General features: G+C 44.3%; 1 protein-coding gene across 5 annotated transcripts in view; it reads left to right on the top strand.

Annotated features, from left to right (window-relative positions):
• Positions 1-2,642: 2,642 nt before the first annotated feature.
• Positions 2,643-15,613, top strand: part of FARS2 (phenylalanyl-tRNA synthetase 2, mitochondrial) — a 281,140-nt gene continuing 268,169 nt past the window's right edge. For all 5 annotated transcript variants that reach the window (XM_072945735.1, XM_015234686.3, XM_072945733.1 and 2 more), the window contains exon 1: positions 2,643-2,853. In XM_072945735.1, the coding sequence (XP_072801836.1) occupies positions 2,658-2,853 (196 nt within the window). In that variant the 5' untranslated portion in view covers positions 2,643-2,657. The remainder of the gene's footprint in view (positions 2,854-15,613) is intronic.

Raw genomic sequence — 15,613 nt, 5'->3', positions numbered from 1 at the left:
ATTTATATGGTGTTGGATGTTGAAAAGACCATCAGCATTTCAAAGAGCTGGCATTCTGTCCCGGAGCTCAAGTAAACAGTGACTGACTGTCATTCAGTGCAGACGTTTCTCCCAATTTCTTTTTTAACCTTTCAAATTTTTGGATGTTTGTAAACATCGAAAGTCTTACATTTTTATGGAGTCATGTATACGTACCTTCCATTTATTTTATTTACTTGTTAAATAGTCATTCCTCACCCCAGGTGAGTTGAAGAATTACCCATATGTGTATTTTTTCTTCTCTTACTTTTAAACAAAACAGAACTGGCTGCAGTCTACGTTCGCACGTGAGATGAAGTGAAGATCAGATTGTTCTTCTCCCAGATACTTAGTTTCTTAACACTGTTCCTTACATTAGCTATTTTTACATTCTTTAATGAGAGCATCTCAGAATCCATTCGCTGTGTTGCACGGGGGGAACTTGTGTTTTCTCACAGCATTTCTATCGATGTTTTGTTGATGCTTCTGGTCCCGGGACTACACTTTAAGAACCACCGTCCTGCATGACATTATTTTAAGTGTTGTTTAAAATAGTAAGTTTAAATTTCCTGTAAACATTTACTTACATGTAAAGCTCATGGCTTACTACATAATTCTTTCCAGAATATCTTCATTTCGTATCGTCCTCCACGTCACCCCCTCCTTTGCTGGGAAGTGAGAGACTAAGGTCAGGGACTGTTCTGCTTTCAAATGCACGATCATCTGTGCCATCCCCTCCTCTGAGAGTCTGCTGTTGGGTTCTTCAGTGCAGAGAAACTCCAAATATTTGTGACTTTTCCAGTTTTGAATTCATTTGTTTCTACTTTTATTCTTCCTTATTTTTAAGTTTATTTGGTTAAATTTTTTTTTTTTACTATTGGAACCCAAAACTTATTTTTACCATTTTTAAGATTATTAATATAATTTTTTTAGATTATTAATATACTCAGTGCTGTTTTCTCTGAGCATAGATCATAAACTTCTGTGTCACGCACACACTGCAGAATTCAAAAGGCTATAGTGTTATATAGAAAGAAACCTAGTTTCTCCCCTCCCCCGTCTCCCTGCAGCCGCCCAGGTCCCGGCCTTGGAGGCATCTGCTGTTAGTCGTCCCTCGACATACGTGCAATCTCTGCCATTCACCAATTTTGTATTTGTGAGTTTGCCTAATTGCTAAAGTTTATTTACAGCCTCAAAGTCAGTGCTCCCAGGGCTTCGTGGTCATTTGTGGACATGCGCAGAGCCATCAGCAAAGGTGCGTCCCCGACCTGCCCGTTCCCGCTGAGGTCGGACCGGGAGATGCTCTGCCTTCTCCTTTCAGCTTCTACTGTAAACAGGTGTCTGCTCTCACCATCTATTCAGTGCCATGCGTTTTGTGCTTTTTGTGCTTTGTGTGGGTGACTTCGCTGTTCACATGGCCCCCACGTTGTAGTGCTGAAGTGCCGTCCAGTGTCCCTACGAGCAGGAAGGCTGGGACGTGCCTTATGGGGAAGGTACGCGTGTGAGATGAGCTTCATCCAGGCGTGAGCTGCCGTGCGGTCGGCTGTGAGTTCAGTGCTGATGAATCAACTGTACGTATGACCGAAGGTGTCTTTAAAGAGAAAGGCGCGTGAAACAAGGTTACGTGTTGTCGATTAGTTGACAAAAATGCGACCGGAGGCTCGCAGGAAACTGACTCTGCATCTCCCCGAGGGCAGTGGTTCAGCATTTACTGACTCGGCGTTCTCAGACGTTCTAGCTCATGACTACCACGGGCCATGAGAACCAACTGCGTGTATTATTTTCAATGCCTATGTATTTTGTAATTTCAATTAAATACTTTCATGTGCTAGCTAATCCTTAAAGCTTACAAAGCTTGTAGGGACATGCAGAGCTGTATTTCTCTGCAGGGGAATTTTAGCAGAGAGCTCAATGTAGGCAGGACTGGCTGGCGCCGATCACGGCTGATGGGATTGTGGGCTTAAATTGCACTCTTCTGCCGTCTTGCCACTGTGTTCTGAAGGTGATTTAGCAAGGACATGGCAGCCTTCTCTGAATTAAAGATTAAAGTAAGTGTTATTTGATTTCCATTCTTCTTTTTAAAAATTAAAAAAATTTTTTATCCCCACCCCCCTGACTTCCATCCTTGTGAACGACTTGCTCCGTGAACGTCAGTGCTATGTTTTGGTTTTTCAACTGGTAGTTTATCATTATTTCTGCTGTGGGGAGAGGATGGAGCAGTTGAAATGTCACTGTGAGTTAAATGAATAGTGTCCTTTCTCAGTGAAACACTGGTACAGAAATTGATAACATGGATATTCTTAAGGGGACTATAGCTTTTGACTTGGGAACCATTCTTTTTAAGGACAAAAACCTTGTACCTGTCCTCCAGTAGCTCAAGATCTAACAGGTGGACTGATTACGGTTCAGCGAGCGTTTCATGTGCTTTTGGGGGAGAAAGAAGAGACAGCTCAGTTCTACCTGAGGAGGGTATGAAGGATGAGACCTGGGTTCATAGAGGTAAAACATCTCTGGAATTACCTATTACGTGAATGGTAAGATACGTTTTGGTTTAAAAAGAAAATTCACGAGGAACTTATCAGAATGGTACCTATGGAGAAAAGCAAAGCCAACTGGTGTTTATCAAGAGAGGATGAGCAATGGAAATCGCAGGGGACCAGCAGGAAGTAGACGGCCTGGACTTGAACCCTGATGCTGCCTTCAGTACCTCCAGTCGCTGGCGTCACTCTGGACGTAGATTGTATCTGTCACAGTGTTGTCAAGAGGAGTGGATGAAAGAAATAAGAATAAAGGAAAGGCGTCAGAGAGAAGGCGATGCTACATCACCATTAGCAGGTAGAGAAACGTTTCAGGCTGTTGGCATCATAATTACGGAGGTGAGGGCGGCCAGAGCCGTTGTGCTAGAATTACTCTTTTCTGCACTGTGGTTGAGACTCTGGGGTTTATACGCAGCGACTTTATTCGGAGGATTTTACATCAAGTCAGTTTATTTAGAATATTTAGGAGAGAAGAACTTTTAACCTGGAGGCTATTTCTTCTATGTAGCAGTAATATTTCTAATTGCCTAAAACGGTTTTTAATATGCAGTTTAGTGAGTTGATTTAGAACAAGTTTTAATTTTACTTGCCGTAGTCATTCTGCTTGCTAAATTATTTCTGGGTGAACACTTTATTCTTTTTCATTAGCTAAATACTTTTTGTTTTAAGACTGTTGCATGCACGTACATTAGGAGAATTACTGTACATTATTTTATAATGCTGAATTTACTGGGTAATTAATTATGCTGTTATTCTCCAAATGTGCAGCGTGTAGAGCTACAGTAAATACCTTTCACTGAAACCAAAAGTAAATGATGACTAGTAAGCTGATCTAAGTTAAGAGTAACTAGCAATTTTGATGCCTCACTTGGCTTTGATGAGATGCTCGAGTGCTAAGGGTGAGGCTGTGTATTTGTTTTATAGTCTGTGTGTGTGTGATTTTTTATGCACTGAGAGGAATTTTTTTCCCTGGCATATTTAGCAAAGTATGCATTCATACTAATGGTTATTGGTACATGGACTTGATTTTAACTGATGATATATATATAAGTTTTTGAAGTGGTAGTTGATTTATGACGTTAGTTTCAGGTGTACAGCAAAGCAATTCAGTTATACATATATGTACATATATACTTTTTTTCAGATTCTTTTCCACTAGATGTTATTACAAGAAATTGAAATATGGTGCCCTGTGCTGTACAGTAGATCCTTGTTGTTTATCTACTTTCTGTGTAGTAATGTGTGTTTGTTAATCCCAGACTCCTAATTTATGCCTCCCCTAACCTTTCCCCTTCGGTAATCAGTTTGTTTTCTATGTCTGTGAATCTGTTTTTGGTTTGTAAGTAACATTTGTATGATGGCATTTCTCTTAAGTGAAAAATTGTGGGAGAGTGGTTGGGAGTCCAACCATAACTCCAAATATGGTGACATCTTTAGATGCTTATTAACCAGCCTTCAAATTAATTTTGCAAGGTCCTTGGTCTACAGTCATTCCCTCACGCGTTATTTAATTACCGGTTTTAACCTTTTGACAGCAAAAATGATTTCTCTTGGAACTGAGTGTGCTGATTTGTGTTTTCAAAACCTTTAAAAAGTTGTATTTTTCCATTTGTTTTTGTGTCCAGCACAAGATACTTTTTTTGATTACTCCTCTATTCTTGAATAATTAAGAAGTTTTCAGTGTGTCAAAATACTTTGAAGTCTCTCACTCTTGAAAACATGGCATTTGTTAGCAGAAATGGTATCAGAGTCATTTTTCAACTGAATTATACTGATGAAAAGACGTCTTTCCTAAATGGGAGCATGGCATCGTATGCTCAGATAATGATCATGTTTAGAATTGCTTTCTCTGCTCCTTTTCCCCCTCAGACTTAATTTTAATAAAAGATTTTACCTACGCGAGAGGTGCTTATTACCACAGCGACCGCAGTGCCCCGGGGTTTCTCGGGCTGTGTGGCGCTTGCTCTGGCTCTGTGTCCCGTCGGGCCTGCCCTCTGCGCGGAGCTGCCAGCTTCTTGCGTAGCTGTCTGGACAGGCGGCGTGCTCGTTAATACAGCAGCTGGGCCTTGCCAGCCGGTGGAAGCCATGTGCCCCAGGCAGCAGAGTCAGTGCCAGGTTCTTGCTGGTGGCTTTAGGCCATGCCTTGAATACGTTGTTGAAACCAGTGGTGAACAGTCACTTGAGGTAAGAATTGCGTCCATCCATTCAAGCCAGGTCGGAGCTTCGCGAGTGGTCGGGGTGCAGTGTTCCGAGCTGAGACCCCTTCGTGTACGGGGGCCCCGACTCTCTGCCTGGGGGCTTCCCTCTGTCGCTTCCATGCTTGGAACCCAATCAGAACCTCACAGGTTGGTTGGCAAATCCAGGAGGAAAGAGTTTATTCACTTTACTCTATTTTGTGCTGTTCAAGAGCCCAAAGTAGATAAGTAAGATTGTTGTTCTCGGTGCCTACAAGCGTATCTAGGACTTAGGCGCGTCAGATGCTGTGAAAAGTAAGGAGTGTATCTGGGTGGACAAAGCTCAAGCGAAGAGCGTGGGGCGCTGCAGTCCAGCTGTGTGTTGAACGCTCTCCGAGGCATTTCACAGTACTGCAGGTTCATGATTTCAAAACACAGTGTCCATGCGACCCTATGTTGGTTACTTTCTAGTGGGAGAGATGTACCCGCCCGCAGAGAATTACCGCCGGCTTCATTTGGCGTGAAAAGTATGAACGTGTCTGTTTTAAACATCTGGGCTACTTATACTGGTTTCAGCCAAGCCAGCAGGAGGTAAGTTTTCCTGGTGCCTGGTTAGTGCCAGAATTTGCAGCAACATTATCTTCTGATCTTCTGCACACCCACGCTGGACTCTCGGTGGTCCTACTCTTTGTGTGTTGCACAAAGCCCCTCCCAGAACAACCCCCTGGGTATTCTCCAGGGTGGAGCTGTCCAGGTACTGTGTGGCCTTGTCTCTGATGACTGACTTCTCTGCCTGTGGCTTTTTTCCTCACAGTCCCACTCTCAGGAGGACAGAACTCTGGGGGGGGTCGCCAGGACCAGACCTGCACTTGTAAGACCTTTGCTCTCTTTGTACAGGTTTCAGCTGTGTTCTTGGCTCCTCAGACTCCCTTGGCTTAGGTAAACATTCTGTAGCCGAATCTTCTTTTTCTCTACAATTTTGATACAGATTTTCTTGAATTCAGAGCAGGCTTCTACTAACATATTTTACTTCTCCAACATATTAAATTACACTTCCCTTTTGATTAATGCCACCCATGAGTTAGGAGTGGGGAAAACACTTTAATTGAACCCAATTAATGTTTTGCCTTCTAATTAAAATTCCAGTAAGCCTATTAATATGCCTAAATTAACAGATCAGAATGGAAGGAAATGCTGTTTATGGAAGGACTCATCCCCTAACACGTAGGTGCCTGAGAAGTGAACCAGGGTGTGTGTTCTGGGAAGGAAGCCAAGGGGAGGCAGGCAGGGTGGCTGGGGACTGGGCTGTGAAGTAATCTGCACTTACTGTTGTGTAGTGCTCAGGGGTTTTCCAGCAAGGCCCGGCGCGGTCACATCCGTACTTGAGAGGGGCCTCCTTGGATGCCCAGTGTGGTTGGTTGGAGGGGAAGCTAGGAAAGCTGAGGGAGGGGGGCTGGTTGGGGGCCAGCTGAGGTGAAATGGTAGAATTAGGACCAAGCGAAAGCTGGGCCCACAGTCTCTTGTTTGCAATTCTAAAAGCTGAAAAAACTCTGAAAGCTAACCGTTTAAAGATCTGTCTGTGAAACCTCTTACATACATGGGACCCCACCATGTATAACCGAAAGAACCAGAAAGGCGAGGTGTGGACTTTTGAGAGGGACCTTGCTGACCAAGGACTGGAGGCACGTATGAGAACATTACATGGCCCAAAACGTGCAGATACGGACTATGCATTAATAGACCGGATTGAACAGCAAAGAACTGAAAGCGTGGCTTATTGGTTAGGAAATAACTTAGAATACACTGTAAAAAGCTGACTGTCGGAGGTGAGTATAAATATTCAGAGACTGGCTGCAGACATTTTAGAAAGTTCATGACGTCAAGTGTCTGAAAGCTGGCGGTGAAAAGCTTTGCTCACTGGGAGCTAGTCTGAAAATCACACGATGGATTTGCTAAGAGAACAGCCTCTGAGAGCCTTAGTCCTGAGTAGACTTGCGGTGTCGGTGACACAGTTGTTCTGGCACTGGGTTTCTAGAAGCCGTTCAGGATGACGCATGCGAAAGCACCATCTGGCTTCGGATGCTAACCACTGGGGGGCTCCTCTTGGATATGCGGGTCCCGCAGACACACAGGATCGTGTTGGTAGAGAATGGGGAAAAAAACAAACCTACTCAAGGTGTTTGAAAGGTACACTCGGTTTATTTACACTCATAAGAAGGCAGAGGTAGCCAGAGTAACATTTTCTGACCAGTTCATTGCTACTTTGTTCCAGCAGCACAAATTCAGTTAAGCTAAGCTGGACAGCAAGAAAAGCAGATTTTTGTTGTTCCCAGACAACTGTTCCACGCAGCCTTACTTGTCAATGTCCTGTGAAAAGTAGTGTTTTTGGCTTTTGCCGACCCAAGAATATGTCCCCTGAAGACCAGCTGTGCAGTCATTACACATTACAGCAAACCTGCTTGCTGGAGTTAACAGATTCCTCAGGTTCTGAGACCTGAAAGAACTCAGCCTTCAAAATGCTATTTCTGCAGTGGCCAGTGCTTGAAATGAAGCTGGTAAGTCAACACCAAGAAATGCTTGGTGCTGACTCTGAACCACAGTGTTTGACAGTGAACCTGCGGAGAAGGCATTGAAGGCTTCCGTGTCACCAATGCAGAGATGCTCCCACGTTTCTCCTCTGCTAGAAGTTGATCAGCCAGCACAGTGATTAAGTTGAACAGATGCTGAATTTGGTACTCACACCTCTCGTGCATTCCTTGAACGATGGGGAAATTGCTGAATGGTGTTCAATTCAGACAGGCTTGAGGAGAGCAGGGATGATGATGATGGTGACGTCATGAACGCAGGTGTGATAATGCAACTTATAGAGAGAAATATGTGTTTGGTCTTCTTCCTTGTTCCTAACACATGGCCCCGAAAACCCTTCTGATTGTAATTTGTCACCGCGGGGAAATCTTTTATTATAATACTCAGGTTTGTTCTCAGTTCTTCAAAGAGCTCCAGGGCCACGGAGGTGAAATGGGTGTCTATTTGTTATTCATAGAACAAGCCCTTTTCCACCACACCTGAGTTTGTGTTAATGAGCTGTTTCTGGCAAGCCCCTAGGTAACCTGAGGATGGGGGCTGATTGCACGGGAGACCAGCCAGACCTCTGGGGAGGTGGGTTTGTGTAGGACATTGATCTCAGTGCTTATGACAGTGGCCAGTGATTTCGTGAGTCATGCTTTGGTACTGAAGCCTCCCTAAAACCCCAGAAGGACGTGGTTCAGAGAGCTTCTGGACTGGTGGCCACGCAGAGGTGCTGGGAGGGTGGTGTGCCTGCAGGGTGTGGAAACTCTGTGCCCTTTCCCCTGCACCTGGCCCTGTGCGTTTCTCCCATCTAGCTGCTCCTGAGTCATATCTTTTTATAATAAACTACTAATATAGTAGTCAGCTCTTTCCCTGAGTTCTGGGAGCCACCCCATCAAAGTAATTGAACCCAAGGAGGGGAACCTCTGACTTACAGTCTGCTTGATCTCCTGGACTTGAGCTTGGCATCTTAAGTGGGGAGAGACGGCAGTCATGTGGGACCTTCACCCGTGGGATCTAATGCTACGTCTAGGTAGATACTGTCAGAATTGAGTTAAATTCTAGGACACCCAGCTGGTGTCTGCAGACAGTCGGAGAATCGCCTGGTGGTGTTGGAACACACACATCAGAGCGGGCGAACAGTCCCCATAAGCACTAGTGCAGGATGGGTCATCAGTTAACCCCTGGCCTTGAACAGTGAGTGCGCAGTGATAGTGATGAGCGAGGGGTCTTAGCTGAGGGGAGCCTGCTCGGGTAGAAGCCCACGTGAAAGCGGCAGGAGACTGGGACCGGCCACGTGTCAGGGCTGGCCCATCATTTGAGAATGACATTGCCAGTCCACCATCAGAAGTCCAGTTGAGGCTGACAGTTGCCACAGTGAGAGCAACACAAAGAGCCCCAGACAGTAATACAGCCTAGGTATTAGCTTAGTTTGAACTACGTTTTAGTGAATATTTTCCATAAAAATTAGAAGTATTTTTTCTTACTAAAATACATCATTTTAGCTTTAACATGTATTACAGACTTCGTTAATGGGTATACTGGAGAAACATTTCTTTGGTATAAGAGCCCCATATTATCAATTTCTTAGGAAATCTGAGTGTCTTGGGAAAAATGGCATTGAGTGCTTGGCGTTGTGCTTGTGACAGTTGATTTGTAGCTAGGGGAAGAAGTTTGGAAAGGCAGAGAAGGGTTTTACGTGCCAAGCGTTTAATCTGTGTAACACAGAGCGTGCGTGTTGCCCCCATCCTGTTCTGCAAGAATCACATCATGAGCGCCTGCAGGTGCTGACCTGCAGTAACTCTGAAAGGAACTCGGGGTGGGGATCAGGATGAGACGCTCAGTGTGGTGGAAAACAGGCAAGAGGCCTCTAGGTTGTCGGAAATATTTCAGGAGAAATTTCTTATGAGCTGTATTCTTGCATCTCGGCATGCTTAGGAAAGCACCAGAATCATTAACTGAGGTGTCTGTTCCTTGTGGCTCACGGTGACCTAGTGAGACGTGTGCTTGACGGCACGTACCCCTTCTCCAAAGTCACATGTGTACTACACTGGCCTCTCCCTCTGCCTCTTACAAGCAGTTTCTCAGAGCGATGTAAGAGGCTGTCTCCTGGACTATAGTCCTCAGTAAGTCCCCAAATAAAGCTGAAACTCACAGCTCTAATGTTGTGCGTGTTTCTTCCAAGTCAACACCTGTGTTGTTATAAAAACTAATCTCTTTGCTGGTCACTGAATGCAATTAATTAAACTATGGCAGTGTTCTGTTTATACTGGCATTTATTCTTTTTTTTAATTAAAAAATTTAAAAAAATTTTTATTTTGGGGGGAGTTAGTTTAATTAATTAATCAATTAATTAATTGGTACAGGAGATTGAAGCTGGGACCTTGTGTATGCTAATCAAGCATGTGCTCTACAACTCGGCTATACCCTCCGCCCTGTACTGGCATTTATTCTTGATATAATTATAAGTGGGCTTAATACAGCCTGTTAAAATGGCCAGAGCTCAACTCACCATATTTTTAAACGACTTTTTTCTTACAAGTCAATTATTTCCAAATAACAGTTTTAATAAAAATGTAATAGATGTCTATTTAGAAAGTTTAGAAATATGAAAATAGAAAATAAGGACCAGGATAATAGCTATTGAATCTTCCATGGTTTCTAAATATAATATGCATGTATTTATAGATATACAGAGTTAAGATCACATCATACATATAATTTTATATATCCTGTTTATCCCTTTATAAGTATGTAGTTAAGCCAATGACTACATACTTTACAACTGTTATAATTTAAGATTGCACAATGTTTCACTGTGTAGTTCTGTTATAATTTACTTAATCACTTGCTCTGGGGGAATTTTATGTTGTTTGTAATTTTTTCCTATTATAAATCATACTGTTATGAAAATTCTTTGTTTCACGTCTGCCTTCGTTTACATTGTTTCTTGTGATAAATTCCTAGAAGGGTAATTACCCTGTCAAAGGGTGTGAACAGTTTTCAGTCTCTGGGTGGAGCTGAACTGCTCCCCAGAAAGGCTGCACCAGAAACACTCCCACCAGTAATATGGGGAACTGCCTTTTTACAGACATTTCCTTTGTATTTAAACTACTCAGCAGGAACAGAAATGTACTCCTGCCTTGCACTTTTATGAGTAAAAGTTGGTGGAAGTTGGCCATTTCCCCAGCATTACTTAGTGGGGTAAAATGTGTAAACTGTACACTGACTGAGGCAAGCTTTGTTTTTCTGGTAGACGCTGTCGGAGCCCTGGGTCTGCAGGTGAATGGAATGTGCCTGATGTCTTTGTGTGGCTGTGACCGGAGGTGGTCGTGCCTGCTCACCGCGGCCCTTTCCGCTAAGCTCATTGTGCTTCAGAGAAATTACAGTCCAGGAGATTCCCTGCACTGCTTAGTTTCCCCTTTACGCACGAGACTGAGGGCGATTGAAAGACTGTGTAAACAGCTACAAAATCCATTCATTCTAACAACAGACGTTTGTGTGGTGTTTTACTGCTTCTTGACACTGCTGGATTCATTGTGGTAAAGAAAGTTTACAGAGTTCTCAATGTGGCCTTTTGAACACCCAGGAGAAGCCAGGTGTAATCCATTAACAGATAATAGGATGCCTCAGATACCTTTATGTTTTTATTGATTCATTAATTTACTTAATTTATAAATAAAAAGGTATACAATGTAAGGTAAACAAGATGATGATTTGACACATGTGCACTTAATGAAATGATTTCCACAATCAAGCTAACATTATCATCTCCTCCGGTAGAGTTATCCTTCTTTTGTGTCTAATAAGAGTGCCTGAGATCCATCCCCTTAGTGCATTTCCAGGCTTCCGTGCAGCGCGGTTAACTCTAGTCTTCCTGCTGTACATTGATTGGCTCTCACGACGTCTTCATCCCGCAGACTGCAACTTTGTGCCATTTGACACACTCCTGCCCACTTCCTCCACCTCCCCACCCCTGGTAACCACCTTGCTACTCTTTGCTTCTGTGTATTCAAATGTTTTGGATTCCACCTCGAAGTGAGATCTTAACTGGAATTAACCAGCAGACTAAACGTTTACCTGGGAATCAGGCCGCTGGTTCTGTTATCACCTCCGACTACTTGATTGGCTGCAGATGGAGGAGTACAGCCAATCTGTGACTTGTTTTCCTTTTTTACAAAATGTGAGCTCTACACTCAGTGACCTACTCAGTGACCTCTGTAGGCCTTTCTAGTTTCTAATTTTTAAAAAATGTGTCCTGCTCGAGAGTGAATATCTCCTTCTATTTACATAAAACTGAAATCCACTGATTATTTTGGAAGCTAGTTTGTATATTAAGATACAACCTCAGGGATCAGTTCTCATTCTCTTGGGTATAGAATTCCCATTTTTCTTACGTGAGGGTCCAGATCTGCTCTAATATGGTAGCTACCCGTCACAGGTGGCAATTAAAATTAAAATTAAGTAAAATTAAATAAAATTAAAAATTGAGTCCCTCAGGTGCCACATGTGGTTGGTGTCCCCCGTATTTAATGGTGCAGATACGGACGTTTCCATCGCTGCAGAAAGGTCTTCAGGGTGATGTTCAGAACAAGCTCTGTCTTAGTAAGAATAACATTTGCAACGGAAGAGGCTGGGGAGGGGGCCTGGTGTGAAGTGTGCTGCTGAGACACCTTGTTGCCCGCATTCAATTCCGCTGCCAGTTCTTCAGGAAGCCTTTTCTGTCCTAGTTGGGACATAGAACTAAGTACATGGCTTTTGACACTTTTAGAAAGTGGACTTGAACTTCAACCTCGCTTACATGAGGATTTCACAGTGTTAAAACTTCGCTGTAGAATTTTGCTTTTAAAACCGTTTGCCTGGAGTTTCAGTTGGGGATGATAAAGAGAGGTCCAGAGATGGGCGGTGGTGACATGAAAGTGCTAATAAAGGACACTGAGCTGTGCACTTAAAAATGATAAATTGTATGTTATGTCTGTTTTAACCACACACACACACACACACACACATACTGTCCTGATCAGTGGGAAGAAGAGCGTCAGGGTGGCAGTGAGGCTGTGTTTTAGGAGGAAGAGCAGAGCACCCTGCTCTGTCGCAGTCTCAAGAGGCCGATTCTGGGATGAAGATCAGCTCTCAGGGCACTTCTTAAGTGTGTGGTGTTGAACTTGGCAGTGGGACGGGCAGGTGGGCAGAGGGCGGCACGGCGCTGCAGCAGTCCCAGTGAAGGTCCCGGCCGGCTGCCTGGGGCCCCTCCGCTGCCTTGTCCCGGATGGTTCCCCTGCAGTGGTGACGGATACAGGCTGCCAGGAAGCAGGCAGGGCTTTGGAGAAGGGCAGTTTTCTTCAGGTGAGGCTGTCCTCCAAGGAGGCTGAGAGGACCAGCCCTGGGTGAGTGAGCCATCCATCCCCAAGGGCATGTTTGGGCGATACACCTCAGTTACCCACGCCCGTGACCTGTCTCCAGTGTGTTTTCCAATAACCCACATTCCTGAGCTGTGTAAACAGAGGACCAGAAAAGTGGGAGAAACAGGGCTTTCTCTCGTGGTGTCAGCTGATTCCTAGAGCTACTAATGGGAACGTGAAAAAGAGCAGGCTCCTTTCAGGTTTTTTGTTATTTTTCAGGTTATTTATTTGTAATTCTTTATCTTTTCCTGTAAATGTGAAGTTACATAATAACCATCAGTAAAATGCCATCTAGAGTGCAGTAATAATTTATATCCTCTGACCTTTAATTAGTCAGTCACTTAAAATGCTGCCTGTTGGCATAATTTGGAAAAAGAAGGAAGGAAGATGTGAGGGAGTGAATCAGCCCACAGTGTACAGCCCGAGAAACTACTCCTGTGTTCCCTGTTTTCGTCAACAACCGGCAACCGCAGTGAGCACTTTTTATGGAGCTCTGAGACCCGCTCTCTGAGCGCCAGGAGGACGAGTTTGCCTCCTTCAGACTTCTATGGGAAAATAAACTGAGAAAAAAGGTCAGCATGAATTTACCTAAGTAGCCTTTTAAAAAGTTTTGACCCGCTGCGACCTCTCAAAGTGTCCTTGTGAATTATAAGGAAGAGAGGTTCCTCACGTGTTTTGGTACTGCCGACTCCGTCTAGCATATTATTCTTAAGTCCTGATGGAGTGAGAGGTACGGAGTTCCTTGCATACTTAACGCATGGCATTTTTATATTCATTTTATAGGACTAGTACATTGTACCGACGACTAGCGGGACGCTTGTTCATACCTTTGCTTTCGTGCTTTTATTGACTCTGCCTTCTTTCTTTTTTTTCCAGAGGTTTAGAGCAAAGATCATGGGATTTTAAGGTTAGGAGACTAGGATCTGAGGCCCACAGTCACTGCTTTTATCCATGGGAATTGAGTTATGTTGTTTGTGAACCGGTATTCTTTATCTGCGAATTGTGACTAATAAATTGTGTGTACCTAGGGGGTATTACGGGCATCAGCAAGTAACAACGTACATGTGAACTTGTTTGACATAATATAGAGCATTCTTGTTATTACGACTGTTTTTCAAAAGCTGCCGTTAACTTCTTGCTCAGGAGCTGCACTGTTTTCTTCCTGTAGGAAGAACTGACTTTGAGACGATCGGTTGATCTAAAGATGGGCCTAGCATCCAGTGAAGATGGCTCTGTTAGGCAAAAACTGAGGGTGGGCGGGGAAGGTAGACTGTCTGGTACTAAAGAGAAGTGGTCAGAGCAATACACTTACCTCACAGCCACCAGAACCCTTGGTTGGTGGCTTCTTGGATTCCTCCCAGAATGTGTAGTAACTTGTATTTTTTCTTTTTAATCACTGTCCTTCGAGTTTATCTAGAAAAGTTCCCAAGTGACTGCTCTCTGCTCTTACTTTCTTACTGAATGACAAAATTATATTTACTTGGTAAACGTTGAGATTATCCAGATTCTTTCTCTTCATGACTATAAAGATTTCCTTGGGAGACCAGGGCCATCTATTGGCTGTTCCCTAAACTTTCCTTCCTTTGGTTCCAGAAGCTTTTAATACGCTTATCCCCTCTCGGATTGGTACCCTCCTTCATTTTTACATGGTCCATTCATGGGACCCCATTATGATCCGACTTCTGTCCTCACCCAGCCATCAGTCATTTTGTCAGATAGCTCTTTTCTTTGCCCCCTGCCGAAGCTCTGTGCTGCAGTGGATCCTGCTGACCAATTTTCCTTCCATCCTTTTCTGTTTTTCCTCTTTCCCTTCCTCCTGCACCCGGCTTCAGGTGTAATGCTGGACTCCGGATATACAAACATTTACATAAGAGAGGCTGTGTGTGAGTTCTGCTATCAGGAACCACGTAATCTAACAGGGAGACAGACAAATAGCAATAATACGGCATGTTAAGAATTACATACAGTGGCGTTTGGTTCAGAAATCACAGAGGTTTCCTTCTGGAGCCTCTGTGCCCCAGGCTTCCGTGAGAACCCTTGGGTTCTCTTACTCTTTCCATCCCTTCCCTTAAATAGGATAATTTCCCAGGGCTCTGTCTTTTGCCCAGTTCTGTTTTTACTCTCACTTTCCCACGGGTTCTTACTCGTCTTTACAACGTTAATTCTTACCTCTACGTGAGTGACTGCCAAGGCCTGCCTTGCTAGCACCGATCTCTTACCGTATTTCCATGCCCTCGCCTCAGGCTGAGTCCCAGGAATGATCGGATGGCTGTCTCACCCAGACTGAGCTCAGCAGGTTGTTCCCTCCCCACCACAAACACCCATGTGAAAATCATTTGAACAGACACAAAATTCATCATGTGTTCTCCATCTGTTTCAGCGAAGGACTGTCCTGTCTGTTACTGGACCTAGAAGCCTCTGGACCACTTTTAACTTTTAAGCTGACTTATCCTGTGTGTTTGATACTGGGGGCAATGAGTAAAGTACATTATGAACAGGACGTAGCTTAATCCCTTCCGTATGAGGTAGGTCTTGCCTTCTGCATCTTCTGCACAGGAGCTTGAGGGCCAGTAAGGTCAAGGACTGTGTCCAAGGCTGATACACAGGGGGCCTGTGTGGCCCACCTGGGGTCCCGCCCCGTGGGTGTCTCTGCTCAGTGTGGCCTTTCGCCCGGGGTGTCGCCCTGACCCTCCCCACCACTGGCCTCTTCTGTTCCCGGGTTAGCGCGTTGAACGCTCACGTCTGTATCTTGTTACTTTCAGTGGCGCTGTCACCTATGTTTTTTTGTGACTAGGAAGATGTTCTGAGTGCTGTGGAAGAACTTCTCAGTGAGTTAAGCTGGAGCTTCTTCTGTAAAGGACAAGGTAATGAGTATTTTAGGCCTGGCGGGCTGCACGGTCTGCGTGGGAGCTCC

This window comes from Vicugna pacos, chromosome 20, assembly GCF_048564905.1.
Source record: "Vicugna pacos chromosome 20, VicPac4, whole genome shotgun sequence".
NCBI classification, from domain to species: Eukaryota; Metazoa; Chordata; class Mammalia; order Artiodactyla; family Camelidae; genus Vicugna; species Vicugna pacos.
The sequence above is the reverse complement of the archived record's forward strand: the minus strand, read 5'-3'. Positions and strand labels throughout refer to the sequence as shown.